We start from the raw sequence: 16,507 nt of genomic DNA on the forward strand, positions 1-16,507 counted from the left end.
TTAAGTATAAGGTTAGGTAGTTTATTTGAGATTTTTCTTGCTTCATGAGATAAACCTGTATTGCTGTAAACCTCCCTCTTAGAACAGCTTTTGCTAAAGATTTGGGACTGCTGGGTTTTCATTTTCACTTGTTTCCATGTATTTTTTTATTTCCTCTTTTATTTCCTCTTTTAATTTCTTGGTTGACCCATTCATTGTTTAGTGAACATTACATAATAGACCTGTATTTGTGTTCTTTTCCATATTTTTTCTTGTTGATTTCTAGTGTCATAGTGTTGTAGTCAGAAAAGATACATGGTGTGACTTTCTGAATTTGTTCAGACTTTTTCGTAGCTTAATACATGATCTGTTCTAGAGACTGCCCCATATGCACATGAATGCTATTTTAGGGTAGAATGTTCTGAATGTATCTGCTAGATCTGTCTGTTCCAATGTGTCATTCAAAGCCAATGATCAGTCCATTGATGTAGGTGGGATATTAAAGTCTCTTACTATTATTATGTTACTATTGATTACTTCCTTACATTTATTAACTGCTTTATGTGTTTGGGTGCTTCCATGTTTGGTGCATAAATATTTACAATTGTTATATTTTCTTGGATTGTTTCCTTTATAGTTACATAGTGTCCTTGTCTATTTTTACAGTCTTTGTTTTAAAGTCTATTTTGTCCAATATAAATAATGCTACCTCAGCTTTCTTTTGACATCCATGTGCATGATAAATGCTTTTTCATCTTTTCACTTTTAATCCACAGATGTCTTTAGGTCAAAAATGAGTTTCTTGTAGGCAGCAGATAGATGAGTCTTTTTAATCCATTCCATCACCTGTGTCTTTTGATTAAAGCATTTAATCCATTTATATTCAAAGTAATTGTTGAGAGGTATGTACTTATTGCCATTTTGTTACTTGTTTTATGGTCGGTTTTGTAGTTCTATGTTCCTTCTCAGCTCAGTTTGCTGACTTTCTTTAGTGATATTTTGGATTCCTTTCTCTTTATTTTTTTGCATACCTGTTACTGTTTTTTTGATTTGTGGTTACCCTTAGGTTTGTGTATAACATCTAATGCATATAACAATCTATATTATAAAGTTGATGGCTGCTTAAGTTTGAACCTACTCTACTCCTCTCTGCCCTCCCATGTTTTAGGTATATGGTGTCATACTTTACATCCTTTTATTTTGTGAGTCCCTTGACTAATTTTTACAGATATATTTAATTTTACTGCTTTTGTACTTCCTACTTTTCTTACTCTTGTTTATGGTCTTTCCTTTCCACTCAGAAGAGCCCCCTTTAACTTTTCTATTAAGGATGAGTTAGTGGTTATGAATTCCTTTAACTTTTGTTTGGGTTACTCTTAATCTCTCCTATTGTAAGTGATAGCCTTGCTGCAGGTTTTTTTCCTTCAGGACCTTGAATATATCGTGACACCCCCTTCTCAGCAAAGTTTCTGTGAAAAATAAGCTGATAGCCTTATGGGATATTCCTGTTTTCTTTTCTCTTGCTGCTTGTAAAATGCTTACTACTTTTTGCCATTTTAACTACTATGTATCTTTGTGTTACCTCCTTAGTATGATTTTTGTTGGAGGCTCTACGTGCCTCCTGGATCTGGATGTTTCCCTTCCCAAATTTGGGAGGTTTTCAGTTGTTATTTCCTCAAATAAATTATTTGCCCCCTTTTCTCTCTCTTCTGGAACTCCTATAAGATGAATGCTTGATGGTATTGCTAAGTTCCCTAAGTCTGTCTTCATTTTCTATTCTTTTTTTCTCTCTCCTGTTCAGTTTGATTGCTTTCTATTATTCTGTCCTCCAGGTTGCCTATCTGTTTTTCTGTGCCCTCTACTATTTATTCCCTCTAGTGTATTTTTAATTTTTATTGAGCTCTTCATTTCTGAATGGTTCTTTTTTATGTTTTCTGTCTCGTTTTTGAGTGTCTCATTGAGATCCCTCCCCTCTTTTCTCAAGTCCACTATATTCATATTTCTTAGCTCTGTTCATTTAGTTTCTTACTGTGATTTTGTCCTGTTCTTTGATTTTGGACAGAATCCTCTGTTGCATTTTGTCTCTCTGTGTCTGTTTCTGTGTGAGGAAAGTCAGCTCCATCTCCTGCTCTTGAGATTGATGGCCTTATGAAGAAGAGGTCCTGGGATGCCCTATAATGCAGTCTCCCCTACTCACCAGAATTTGGCACTTCAAGGGTGTCTCAATGTGTTGCACGTGCCCTGCTGTTGTAATTGAGCTGCTTTTGCAGTAGTCCAGCCATGGCTGTCTTTGCCTGTTGTGGCCAGGATTTGGTCCCAGTGTTGTTGCATCAGTCTGGGGCGGCCTTGAGTTTGAGTCAGACCAGGCAATGCCAGAGGGTAGCACCAAACTGCTGGGTGCTTTCCCTATGTTTCCCCCGAGAGGCTTTCATTGGTGGGCAAGGCCTGCAGTGAGACCAGTTGTCTGCCCCCAGCCTACTGCTGGGGCCACAGTTGTGTGTGGTTATCTTTCCCTTTTCCTGGGACAGGAGTCACTTTGGAGTGGTGCTGCTTCCTGTCAGGTCTGCTTGCATGATGCCACCCTTGTGGCACCACTTTGGATGGGCTCTGGCCAACAGTGTATTGGAGGGGGCAGGTCTGCAGGAGAATGTGACGGCAGTTCATGCTGTTAGCAAATTAGGTGGTGAGTGTTGGACCTGCATTGGTTCCTGCTGGTATCCACGTATATAGGCTGGGAAGCAGGGGAGGAAAGTGGCACCTGCCAGCTCTTGGAGAAGTCTCCCAAGGATCCCTGCCCCTCCAGCACACACTCTGAGATTAGTAAAAAACCAAACAAAACCTCCTTCCCCATACACCCCAGGCGTTAAACTGTTCTTCTATGCTGTATCTCCACCGGGCTGTTTGTTGTGCTCCACGTGCAGAGACTCCGTTCCTTGCCCTCTAGCCTCTCCATAGACCAGCCTGATTTTTATAGCATCCCATTTGTTAAGCCCTGCTGATTGTAGGAACTTGCAAAATTATGCCCCTCTGGTTTTCAAAGCCAAATGCTTCAGACCATGTCTCTGCCCTCCCCACCCTCTTCCATGTTACCTGTACTCTACATGTAGCTGTGAAGAGTCAGTTCTGCCAATCTTTGGGTTGTTTCTGGGTTATATACACTGATACAGGTGTTATCTAGGTGTGTCCATGGGACAAGGTGAGCTCAGGGTCCTCCTACTCCACAGTCTTCTCTGGAAGTTGCCGTTATTATTTATATTGCTAAGCCCATTAATGGGAATATGTTTTTTAATTAACCTGAAATTATATGGCCAATTAGTTTATGAAAAAGGAGGCAAGAATATACAATGGGGAAAGATAGTCTCTTCAAGAAGTAGTGCTGGAAAAATGACAGCTACATGTAAAAGAATAATAGTGAACATGAATAATAGTGAAAAAGAATAATAGTGAAAAAGAATAGTGAACATACACATGGAAAAAGCAATCATGGAGATATAATACTGGTATCAAATGAGTCATCCATTGATTTATTATGATAGAGACTGTGTTTGACTCAGTGGTTAAGGAATATGTAGGACAACTCCATATTTACTCTTTCTCCTCTTTACTGTAAAATCAGTAACATGGAAAGTTCTTAGCTTATTTCACATTGCCTGGTTTTAAATACTGAGCTCTGTAAGTTGTCTTGCAGGGGACAAGAAAGCTTTTTTCAAATAATCTCTTTAAACCTAAGTGGTGCCAAAAAAGATCACATACTACCACAAAAATATATTCTTTTTATACCTAAGTTCTATGAAATAATCAAAATCAGATTTGTGTAAGCTGTTTTCAATCCTTATATGTAACATTTTTCTCCTAATAAGTTTATAATTTAATTTATAATCTCCAATTATTTATAGTCAAATCTAGGTAAAATTTTAAAAGTTCTTTTATTATTTTGGGGAGTATTTTCTGCCCTACCATTATAACATTTCTTTTGTTAGAAATAGCATTTATGGTGTTAGATATAAAATCTAACTAACATCCTATCAGGAAGAAAACTGCATGGTTTCTATAGCTTCTGGAACCATTTCAGAACAAAATCTGAAAGACTGTCTTAATATAGATCTATACCAGAGATATATTTCTACATTAATAAAATATGCTTTATAAATTAATCTCAAGTCTGAGCCAGACACGGAAGGGTGGAAAGCCTAAATTCTGTACCCACATAATCAACAGTCTGTGGAAACTCTGGGAACCATGCCACTGGTCTCCAATGTAGCACAGTTGGGAAATGACACATTCTTTATGAAGCACTCATCCAGGAAATGAGTGGGTCAAAAAGCACACCAGTAAAAGGTCCATAAACTTATTTTATGAATGAAGATCATAAAGTGTACTGGCTCCAAGCTCAGCACCTTTTATCATGCTGTTGGATGTATAGAACAAAAAATAATTGTGTCAGCCATAAGAATATGGTCCCATGCCATTTCATAATTATTTGTAATCAATTTTTTCCATATGTATCCTCATTCTCAGATCTTCCCACTTGCCCTTCCTTCCCCCCAAAAAATGAAATGGTATACACACAAACAGCACAAACTTAAACTAATCAGATTTATTCATGCTACCCATGAAAAGCAATTACATTTGTACATACAATCATTAACACAGAGACAAGAGAAATCTGATTAGACACACAACACAAAAAATAAATGTGAAAATTAAAAATAGTATATTTTAGTTATTAAACTTATACTGTACTTTCTATTTATAGCAGCATCTGTAAGATTCCTCTATTTGTTAATAGTTAACTAGCAGCAAAATTTTAAAAATTACACAAATTCAGTAGATGTTTCCCTCCACTGTTTCATTCATACAGAATTTATCACATTAACCAAACAAAACCACTTCTATTTCCTAGAGAAAAAGGTAGGAAAAGATTTCAAAAGTCACCAGTTTCCCCCCAAGAAAAAGAAAGGGAGGAGTGAAGAAGGAAGATGAAAGAAATTTGCATGTTATTACCAAAAAATAAATTCTCAATCCTTTGACCAATTTTTGTCGACTCTCCATGTGCGGGTTAGTGATTGAAGCTATGTTAACTTTATTTTCTGATTTTATATTGCAGTTGAAAAATATGTGGAAGTTCCCAGGAGGCCTGTCAGAGCCTGGAGAAGATATCGGTGTGTACCTTACATATTTTTAATTGCTTGAAAAAATTTAGGAAATTTCCGTGTTTACTTTTTAGCTCTATAGCTGAAAATAAGATTTTAAATTTTCTGAGAAATTTCAGAGGTTACTTCAGGGCTAATATAAAATTAGCAGCAAAACTTGTAATATTACAACTTATTCCATTAGTATAAAAAATATTATTAGGAGCATACCACCTGTTCTGTTTAGGATTGCTTCTAGATTAATTTGTTTGAAAATAAAAAGCTTTTCATATACATTGGTAAAGTTTAGCATTTAGGGTTATTTTGGATAGGACTAATACTTTTCCTGGAATTAAACTGTAAGAAAACACAAATTCTTGACCATTTCACCACACAACCATGCATACTAACTTTATAAGTAATACTTATTTTGAGGTCCATTTAAAAGTCACTTATAGAGCACTACTGACTTAATTCTCCTCTTTATAATAATTTTGACTGCTATTTATTTTAAATAGTAAGGAAGCCAAAACTCTCCTATGAGAAAGTCTCAAAAGAGAGATAGCTCTCTAAAACAACTAAACAACTAAAACAACTTACAGAGCTCAGTATTTAAAACCAGGCAATGTGAAATAAGCTAAGAACTTTCCATGTTACTGATTTTACAGTAAAGAGGAGAAAGAGTAAATATGGAGTTGTCCTACATATTCCTTAACCACTGAGTCAAACGCAGTCTCTATCATAATAAATCAATGGATGACTCATTTGATACCAGTATTATTTCTCCATGATTGCTTTTTCCATGTGCATGTTCACTATCTAACCAACATTTATATATAAAGGCAACTTCCTAAATTATCTTTCAATATTTGTATATACTTGATGTGTATATACTTGAAACTTGATTTTTTTAATGTTACAGATTAAAATGCCCCATACACAGTACATAGACAATTCCTAACAAACCAGAAATAAATTTACCACACTGAGATCTATCCATTGCAGATTTTGGTTTTTAGGTACTTCAGGGACCTTCTGCGTAAATTCTGTTGTTTAGGTCTTCTTTTGAAATAAAAGATTGTGGAGTGGTGCAAATGCTGAAAGAAAGGACCATTTACTTTGGAACACCTACTTATTTCATACTATCCTTACATGATCTGTGACATTGTGTGTGAGCTAGTTAAATTTGTTTTACAACTTTACCCAGTCCATACTGGCCACAGGAAGTTTGTTAGTTTCATCTTTTGAGTCTTACCTTCCCAAATGAATGGACTTTTGAATTTTTATGGATCCTGAATTTTTACTTCTATTTAAATGCAAATGAATAAACATTTCCAAGCATGCATAATTTTAGGTTTAAGTATACTCCAGAACTCTTTAAGTCCAGGTTTAAAAAAAAGAAAGGAAAAAAGTAGTGAATTCTGAATTTAAATATTTGTGGTTGTCACAACAACCCACCTATTTAGACAACATATATATGCCCAACCACGTGGAATTAGAAGCAACAACTGGCATTCATATTGTCTAGGCGTATTATAAATTAAAGCTTTGCCTTAGAAATAATAAAATCCTGAAAGCAGCTAGAAATAATAACTGACAACAGAGTTCTGAAAGACCATGACTTATATCAGAGCATTTCTGACTTTTAACACAATATTCTAAAGGATGAAGCCAAATCACCCAATAATTATTAAAATTATTTTCTTTAAATTCTGTATTTAGGAAAGTATGTAATATAGTAGAATACAGCCATCACAAATATAGCTCTTAAGTAGTAAACACTAGTTAACTGGGAAACACATGGGAAACATATTTGTTTTGGAATCCTTAATTCTATAATACTACTAAGTAAATGAAGCTCTCTTGTCCACAGTGCTTAAAAAAATTAAGGGGGGGGGGGCATATACAAAATAGAATGCAATCCTCAGGCTTCAATATGATACCCTAATAGTACAAAAGGATCTACCAGGTTAAAAATGGAGAAGTTGCCTTTCTAAAAAAAATACCATTTACCAGTGACAGGAAGAGAATCCCCTGCATGGGGAAAGGACTATAAAGTAGCAGGTTCTGATCAGAGCTCATCAGTGCACCAGAATCAGAGGGAAACAGTAGGAAAACCCACATTCTGCCCAATTTTTCCTATTATTTTTTTCCAACCTAATCCTATTGTTAAATATTACAAAATAGAAATAACAAAATAAACTCCTTTTCACTGTCTTGTAACTAAACAAAACACTAGGACATATTTAAACATCTCAGTCAGCAAACATAAAAACAAAACCCCCTTGGTTTTTCCTATGTTTGTTAAACATACAGAACAGTAAATGTTATATCAGTTCAGCTTACAGTACATTAAAATAAAGGTAAAACAGAATAAAGCAGTTAAATAAATTTACAAGTTTTTAAATTCATGGTGAAAGACTTGGGGTAAAGATTTCCACGTTGAGGTGGAAGAAGTTACTCATACTCATAAGTGCAAAAGCACTTATCTATCCATTCATTTTTTAGTCTAGTCAATGATATCTTGATTGAAGTTAAACTGATCAAACTACCCAGGGCAGTGCTTATTTTCAGTCAGCTGCTAAGGTGACTGCTGAGTAGGGTATATTCATTCACTCACAAGTCTGTCCTGTGCTTCCATGACACATAAAAAGGCTAGACTCCAAACGAAATGCCAAACTCTTAATTGGTGGTACTAAGAGTTTAACAGGACTCCGATAGTTATTTTTCAAAGTGTTTAAGGAATAAAAATAAACATTTAAACAATAGTTAAGTGAAATCAGCAAATGACATGTAAAGTTTTAGACTAGTGCAGCAGTTTAACAAATTTAGTAGCAAACATGTATTACATGCCAGGCTGAAAATTCTTTTTCTCATTAGGTTTTCCTTTTATTAACACAAATTCTTCTTTTATGTTTTAGTTTTAAATAGTAATTTCTAACCATGTTTAAACTATGGCAAATCTCAAGGGAAGGGGAAGTCAGCATGTAATCCAAAATCACAGACCAATGTCTTATATTTTCGGACCCTTTGCTCTTCCCATGAATATTTCCAGAGCAGTTTCTTAGGATTTAAAAAAAAAAAAAGCATATGTAGGAAATTCTTAAGCCAGTCTTTAATCAGAGTTATGTGGAAATTGAGACATTTTTCCTTGACTTCCTCTTCCTTACCTATTCTTCACCAATAAGACTGAGAAGGTAAATAAAATTTTCTTTACAGCAAACAAGGAAATAGAAGGGTCTTTGAGGAAAAATCTGTAGCTCTGGCAGTTGTGAAATTAGGAAGCTTCCCAGCAAACTGGGCAAAGAAGGCAGCTTTTTAAAGGGTTTTTCATAAAACACTTTGGGAGTCCGTGACAGGTCATCACAAAATTACAGAAAGCCCATTTAGGGGGTTCATCTGGAGATTTAGAAAAAGCAACCACAAAAATGTTGACAATAAACATTTTGCCCTAAAAATTTGCATAATATTGAAAAAATCAGCCTTATAAATGTGAAATCCTTGTTGTACTATTACAAAATTCTGTAAATTGCAAGTTTCTCGAACACTTCTGATAAAATGACTGCAGCTTGTTGGTGTCGGAGGAATGAATCCAAGTTCTTTGGAATCTCAAGAAACAAAGGAAATGCCCCAAATGACCATAATGGGATTCCACTGACAAGAACATAACAAAATGGTAATAAATGAATCTGTTCTATGACTTCAGAGGCTTGACAGTCCCACCCAAGATCACCAGGAAAGCTTTGAACATTTCTCCATTCAATACATTCTGCAGCTCTACAGACTTTTGTAAGGAAGAATGGATCACATTTTCTCAATCCTAATATGTATAAATTTAGGCAGTTTTGATGGATGAGCAGGAACAGGATAATAATGAAGAAACATATAGGAATATTAACTGCAGGAAACTAGGTTTTCAACTTCTGGGAAAGAGCAGGAAGAGATTAAAAATGTGACTCCAAAAATATACAGGTGGGTAAGCCTACAAATAGCCAAAGAAATACTCAATATTTCAAAAGCTTCTTAGATATACAGTGGTAAGAAAATACTTTGGTATTTCAGGATGTCCAGAAGGCAAGTTTATGTTGAATCCTTTCTTAGGATGAAGTTTTGCTTTTCAACCTTTAGATAACGTTACTTTATCTGAAAACTGTGATGATTACAATTCTAAAAATGTGATCCTTACTGATTTGTACATCTTTCTTTTATATAGGAGACACAGCAGTTCGAGAAGTTTTTGAAGAGACTGGTATAAAATCAGAATTCAGGTCCCTTCTGAGCATTCGGCAACAGCACACCAATCCCGGAGCTTTTGGGAAGTCAGATATGTATATCATCTGTCGCTTAAAGCCATATTCATTCACCATAAATTTTTGCCAGCGTGAATGCTTAAGGTGTGAGTGGATGGATCTCCATGACCTGGTCAAGACTGAAAACACAACTCCCATCACCAGCAGAGTTGCTAGGCTGCTTCTCTACGGGTACAGAGAAGGGTTTGACAAGATTGATTTCACCGTGGAAGAACTTCCAGCAGTTTACACAGGCTTGTTCTATAAACTGTATCATAAGGAACTGCCAGAGAATTATAGAACTATGATAGGAATGGATTAAATCCATATTTGTGTTTTTAAAAATGTTAAGTAAATTGTACATGTAGGATAATGTGTACCATATTATATGAAGTGGTGGACATTTGGGGTTAACTAATATCTGACTTTAATTTCCCAATTTTGTATAATTTCCATGAAGAAAATTTGTTTTTAAAAGCCTCTTTCCAAATGAAGCAAATGTATGACAAAGAGTGTAGCTCTAAATAAGCTTCACTGGATAAAGGGAAATGCTATATAAAAGGTGGAAGTCTATACTTTTTCTAGGAACTTTTATTGCTTTTCTTTACTAAGGCAATGGTTAAATATTTAGTATTAGATAAAAGGTTATCTGACCATTTATCCAAACTGAGCAGCTAGCTGTACATTTTTTTCTTTCACTAACAAATTTCTAAAACATCTTCTTTCATATGAAATGAGATCAGATGCTGCTATTAAGATCAGCTCTTAGCAGACATTGGAAGAAAAAGTATAGCTTTCTGCCCAGGTCCTGTTTTGGGTCCAAGTTTATACTGCCCAGTTCGTTTCAGTGCCACATACCAGCTGGAGTATTTCCTTGACCGATAAGTATTGTAGTTATTAGATTCCAATCGTTCAAAAAAGAAACACTCGTCCGTAACACATTTCTGAAAAACAAAGGAAGAATGAGTAGTTGTTATTATGCTTTCACATGAAACACTTACGAGAGTGCACTGCCCCTTCTGCTCAACCAGCAGCAGTGCTCTTGGCTTCAGAACAAACTAGTTTGCAAGACTCAATGGGCCAAAGTCTGACAGAATCTAGCTCTGCAGAGGGATGCAGGACAAGAACTCAGCACGTCAGCAGGAGAGCTTTCAGGCACATCTCTTCAGAGGAGGAATTCAGGGACCTTTCTCCAGCCCTACAATGGACAGGTTGGGTATCAGGCAGCGAGAGCACACAGATGCTGTCAGAACCACACTGCCTCAGACTTAAGCCATCCCATGAACATAGCTTTCATGAAGGGGGATATACCCAGTAACAAAGAACACACTTCACTTAGTGAAACCCAAAGCTGTGGCTTCCAGTTAGGTATGTATGGCACATCCATACTCCTCCCAGTCCAGAGGCTGGTGACTAATCAGGGGTCGTTTTTACTTATACCAGGGTTCCCCTGAAACTGCTGGAAGGGTAACCCAGAGATACCTTCGTAAAGAAGAAGGCTTTGTTAATTAATACTTTACTCACAGAAACAGTACCAATTCTTAAATTACAGCAATTTTTTTCTAGTGGCTAACATTTTTTTTTTTTTTCAACGTTTATTTTTTGGGGACAGACAGAGACAGAGCATGAACGGGGGAGGGGCAGAGAGAGAGGGAGACACAGAACCGGAAACAGGCTCCAGGCTCTGAGCCATCAGCCCAGAGCCTGACGCGGGGCTCGAACTCCCGGACCGCGAGATCGTGACCTGGCTGAAGTCGGACGCTTAACCGACTGCGCCACCCAGGCGCCCCATCTAGTGGCTAACATTTCTAAGGCATAAAAAGAATAGTTTATTATATAGAATATAGCTAATGTATATATAATGCCAAAAAATTGTATTAGAACATTAATATATGATTAATATTCCCAAAACACTAACAGAGAATGAAGAATAAGTAACATAGACCATATTTATTTCTGGCAGTGTCTTTCTTGTGGGAGGGGAAACTACTCTCCGTTTTTATTTCGATTGAACTCTTTAGGGGTGGAGGGGGAAAAGCTAGCTTTACAAATAGACCTGGAAATACTTTCCAAGTAATGAAGTCTAATAGGCTGCTACATTATTTCAAGTAAATGTTCAAAAATCAATTTCACAGGGTAAACTGATGATAGTTCTTGACCTCTGGAGTGTGTGTTTGAGGGGGTGTCAACAAATGATTTCCTTTAAAGAAAAATCATTTACTACTTCTATTACAATTGGGAAGAAAGAATTATACCCATATGGAAAACCATAAAAATTTATACATATTTGTATTTCCACATACAAATACAACATGTACATGTATGACATAAACCTAAAGCTTCGTATTAATGAGTGTACCAGATCCCAGCTTATTTCTGTATACTCAAATCTAGGACTTCAGGTTTACAAAAACTACACAGTCAAAAGACTTGAATCCTTTCCCAGATTCTTTAGTTCTAAGATAAACAGTGGCACAAACTGTGAGAAAAACATAAATCAATAAGCAGAACAATGAAAAGAGCTGGCATAATAACCAAAATGAAAATGATCTACATGTAACTGGCGTTTCCGTCATCTAAAGTAAGGGTGTGGTACTAGGTCTTGAAATCTGCTTCTAGAGATAAGAATTTTACTGGATATTTACTTGGCCTTAATGTTTTGACCATTGTTAACTTTTCAAAATGGAAACACAAACTTATCTGATTTGCCCATCTTTTGTAACAAATTACTACGAAAGCAACTGAAGTCTTTCTTATGCAAATAAGTGACAGGTAGCATTACAGAGAAGCATTCATTGCACAAGGACCCAGCTATGTGATACACAGGACTGTCCTATGCATAAAGATTACACCTAGGATAATATTGATATTCTATATAGCTAGTACTTTAATTCTTCCTTTGAAGTTGATTATGCTTTTTGTGTTAACTGAAGTCAGCCTGTGTTACTTTGTCATTTTCCAGTGCCACTGATAAAAATCTTCCTCTTTCCCTATTCCAGGTTTAGGATCAGGAGTAGAAGCAAATAGGGGATCCTGGGCATTTCAGTCAGTTAAGCATCTGACTCTTGATTTCAGCTCAGGTCATGATCTCACAGTTTGTGAGATCAAGCCCTGCATTGGGTTCTGCACTTGTTGAGCAGAGCCTGCTTGGGATTCTCTCTCCCTCTCTCTCTACCCCTCCCCCACTCACACGCATTTTCTCTCTCTCAAACGTTTTTTAGAAAAAGAAGCAAGCAGAGTAAAGAATGAGAGGATAAGTCACAGTAATCATAGAGATAATGTGAAAGGTCATCATTGAGCTTCACAGGCTAACTCTCCAGAGACCTGAACCACCTCATTCAGTCATCATTCTGGACATTGATTTTTTTGGTGTTCTGTCAGCTTCCAGGATGTCCCACCTTGCTAAGTTGGCACTCCCTACAGTGCTTGGCCTATTGGGATACATACCATGCAATAATATCTGTCTTCTCAATCAGTTCTAGTATTTCAGAGAAAAGACATAGTACCAGGAATTAAGTGGATAATACATCATGCATGAATCCACGTTTTTGTTTTTATTTTGTGTTTTTTTGTACAGAACTTACTTGTACCCTTACAAAAACAAATGGGAGGGAAGGAAAACTAGCTTCTGTGCTGAATGTTCAGATATGTAAATTTACTAAACTATTACATACTTGAAAACAAACTACATTTTTCAAAATGGGTAGTAGGGGCAAAATTCAAGTCTCAAGCAGGCATTTAACAGCCCAATGTAAATACAATTTTCAATCCTCTCCATTCTAAGTTTACAAATCATCATCGGTGACTGTCATTTCAATATTCCCTGTTAAAAATGAATGCAAAGTAATCTTTGCCGAAATTTATAAACATTTACAGAGCTTTTTCCCTATTCTCAATGTTTAACGCTAACCTTTTCAAACTTAGAAGAAAAGGGAATCTTCAAAGAAATGATGTCACAGAAGAAGTGGATAAAGTAGCTTCTAAGGGTTTATAACAACTTGTACCCTGTCTTTGAGGCCCTTATTTTATATAGGCCAATGATCTGGGAATTCCCTTAATTCATGGCTTTTGACTGTTTCCATGTGTATCATTTAAAGATCACAACAATCTTGTGACATAATTATCTTATACCCATTATTTAAAACTCAATGCTCTTCATAACTTATTTCAGATTGTGGACACTCACTCTGCTTATGTATCTGATCCCTTTTCATAAAGCTAAGTTTTTCTTTTTTTTTTTAATTCAAGAATAATTGGGGGATATAGAAGACACACAGTTCAAATGGTGCATTTACTCATTTAATGCACAGTTTTTCTTCCAGCCACTGGGATACATCAATCAACAAAACTGAACAAGGATCCCTGCCTTTGTGCCATTCAAATTCCAACTGGAGAGACACGCAATAAGTATAACTAAATAAATTATATGTTAAAATATGATAAATCCTATGGAAAAACGTAAAGCTGAGTAGGGTAAGAGGGATTGGGAGTAGAGGAATAGAGATTAGGTTGCAATATTAGCATAGTCACAGTATGCGCAATTAAGAAACTGACATTTGAGCAAATACTTGAAAGTGAAGGAGTTAACCATCCAGCTCTCAGAGAAGAAAGAGCATTCCAAACAGAAGGAATAGCTAGTGCAAAAGCCCTACAGTAGGACCATGCCTAGAATGTGTGAGAGGCCGCAGAGAGGCCAGTGTGGATGAAGCGAGGGCTTGAAGGGAAGATACAAAACAGATGAACATAAGGAAGGGGAAGCAAAAATAATATAAAAACGGAGGGGGACAAAACACAAGAGACTCTTAAATATAGCGAACAAACAGAGGGTTGGTTGCTGGAGGGGTTGTGGGAGGGGAGATGGGCTAAATGGGTAAGGGGCATTAAGGAAGACACTTGTTGGGATGAGCACTGGGTGTTATATATAGGGGATGAATCACTAGAATCTACTGAAATCATTGTTGCACTATATGCTAACTAACTTGGATGTATATTTAATTAATTAAATGTTTCTTTTCTTAATGAGTAAATCAAATTGTGTTAGCCTCCAGTAAAAATACAATGATACTGCAGAATCTAAAACTAGAGAGCTAAGACCAAAGAAATTCAGACTAAGAATTGAAATATATCAAGATCATCTAACTTTATAGACTATTTAGGCCCTGGGAAAACTAAATCAGATGGCTCTAATAATTTGACTATCCTAACAACATCTGTGAGGGTCTTTGGTGGGCCAGGCAACCTGGATTCCAGACTTGCCTTAATTCTTAACTAACTCACATTTATGAGGAAGTCACTTAACTTTTCCAAGCCTTACTTTCCTCATCTGTAAAATAAGATTATATTAGATGATCTTTAGGATCCTTCCCAATCTTAGAAATGCCTGGGTGACTCAGTTGACTAAGCATCCGACTCTTGATTTCAGCTCAGGTCATGATCTCATGGTTTGTGAGATCAAGCCCCGAGTCAGGCTCTGTGCTGACAGTGTGGAGCCTGCTTGGGATTTTCTCTCCTTTTCTCTCCACCCCACCCCTACTCAGTCTCTGTCTCTGTCTCTGTCTCTCTCTCTCTTCCTCTCAAAATAAATAAACATTGAAAAAAAAAAAGATACTTCCCAATCTTTAACAATCGTTAAGGCTTTAAAGTCTTTTAAACAATCTTTAAGTCTTGGTATACAATGAGAAAAGAAGTATCTCCCATTATACATTGATCAATCACACAAATCTGGTCCACTGCTACATGTTAGATTTGAACTTTATGGTCATTTCCCCATGCTCTGTTTTTTGGATTGTTTATTCTTTTACAGTACTTTGATTTTTCAGTTTTGGCTTATGAGGGAGTTTGCTCAACATGAATCCAAAAATGCTTTGCTTACACCACTTCTGAGAATTAAAAACAGACATGATGTAAGTATCAATGTTGATTATTTCAGAACAAAATAAAACATACGAATTGTGAAAAGTTAAAAGCAAACTGGACCTTAATTTTTTTATATACGTAGAAGTTGTGTAAAATTTTATGAGATTGGTTTGTAAAAGCAGTAATTCTCATTAGGTAGTAACCTTTGCATTTAATATTTTCTCTCTTAAAAATCACATACATTCCTCTTCAATTACTGTATTTTTCTAACAAATTTGATCAGTATGTATTGTCAGTCTAGATAATTGGATAATTGAGCCCTCCAAAATCTATTTTCCCTACTTTTCTATGCACAGGGGTCTCATTTCATTGTTAAGGCCCCTCAACTAAGAAAGTTATTGCAAATGTATAAAAAAAAAAGTTTACTTTTGCAGTTGTTAAATGTATATCCTCAGAGAATACAATTTTTTTCATATTTCACTATTATGGATCAACACAAGTTATACACATTTCTCATACTGCGATATCTTGTTAAGGATTTCATAATCTATAGCATTATCTAGAAATCAATATGCAATTTTTTATACCAATGCTAACACTGATGTTTGGGGACTTAAATTTAAAACTACAGTTAACGTCACTATATGCAGTTGCAGTTTTTTTAAACCTACAATTTGTGAACACATAACAAACCATAAATCCTAATATTTGTTCTGGGCTTCTGTTGTTCATGGCAACAAAATTTATCCTGCTATGGAATGGAATAAGAATCTGTTGTGTATTAAAGAATTACTCAATTTCAGCCTCTAAATATAGGCTTTGCCAGTTAAATATAGTTAGTTTAAACTTTTGCTTTTTCTAACTCCAAAGTGGGGGGGGGGGGGGCAGGCAGACCCTTAAGAAATGTTTTCAAACAGTGAGAAATCCTTACCCTGAAAGTATTCATGCCATTAATATGTGAAGGTATTAGGGGAAAAAATAGTACATAACTTAAGCCTTTTTTCATACTCCCAATGGTAGCAATCAATGTAACACAACTCTTAAGAACCAAAATATTTTATGTGTCCAGAGTACTCTTCTATCCATGACAAAATGAGAATGTTTTGCAAATCACTCAAGAATCACACACAGGGGAGAATGGAGAAGAATCCAGGGATGTGCCATAACACAATAGTCTGAAATGGAGCCAGGGAGAAGAGTGGAAAGAATTATGCCTATGGCAAGTGCAAGTTCATAAAGTGGCTTTCCACT

At 36.0% G+C, this 16,507-nt stretch overlaps 2 protein-coding genes across 6 annotated transcripts in view; one reads left to right on the top strand and one right to left on the bottom strand.

The window, feature by feature from the left end:
* NUDT6 (nudix hydrolase 6) overlaps window positions 1–11,349 on the top strand; it is a 41,935-nt gene extending 30,586 nt beyond the window's left edge. For all 4 annotated transcript variants that reach the window (XM_023252832.2, XM_023252834.2, XM_023252833.2 and 1 more), the window contains 2 exons: window positions 5,087–5,141; window positions 9,325–11,349. In XM_023252832.2, the coding sequence (XP_023108600.2) occupies window positions 5,087–5,141; window positions 9,325–9,722 (453 nt within the window). In that variant the 3' untranslated portion in view covers window positions 9,723–11,349. The remainder of the gene's footprint in view (window positions 1–5,086; window positions 5,142–9,324) is intronic.
* Window positions 4,562–16,507, bottom strand: part of FGF2 (fibroblast growth factor 2) — a 66,341-nt gene continuing 54,395 nt past the window's right edge. The window contains exons 3-4 of one of the 2 annotated variants that reach the window (XM_045055899.1): window positions 10,259–10,344; window positions 4,562–6,208 (exon numbers count right to left, since the gene is read on the bottom strand). In XM_045055899.1, coding sequence (XP_044911834.1) covers window positions 6,136–6,208; window positions 10,259–10,344 — 159 coding nt within the window. In that variant the 3' untranslated portion in view covers window positions 4,562–6,135. Of the gene's footprint in view, window positions 10,345–16,507 lie in introns of both variants that reach the window. The other variant, XM_045055898.1, reaches the window with a different exon arrangement.

Source organism: Felis catus, chromosome B1 (genome assembly GCF_018350175.1).
Source record: "Felis catus isolate Fca126 chromosome B1, F.catus_Fca126_mat1.0, whole genome shotgun sequence".
NCBI classification, from domain to species: domain Eukaryota; kingdom Metazoa; phylum Chordata; class Mammalia; order Carnivora; family Felidae; genus Felis; species Felis catus.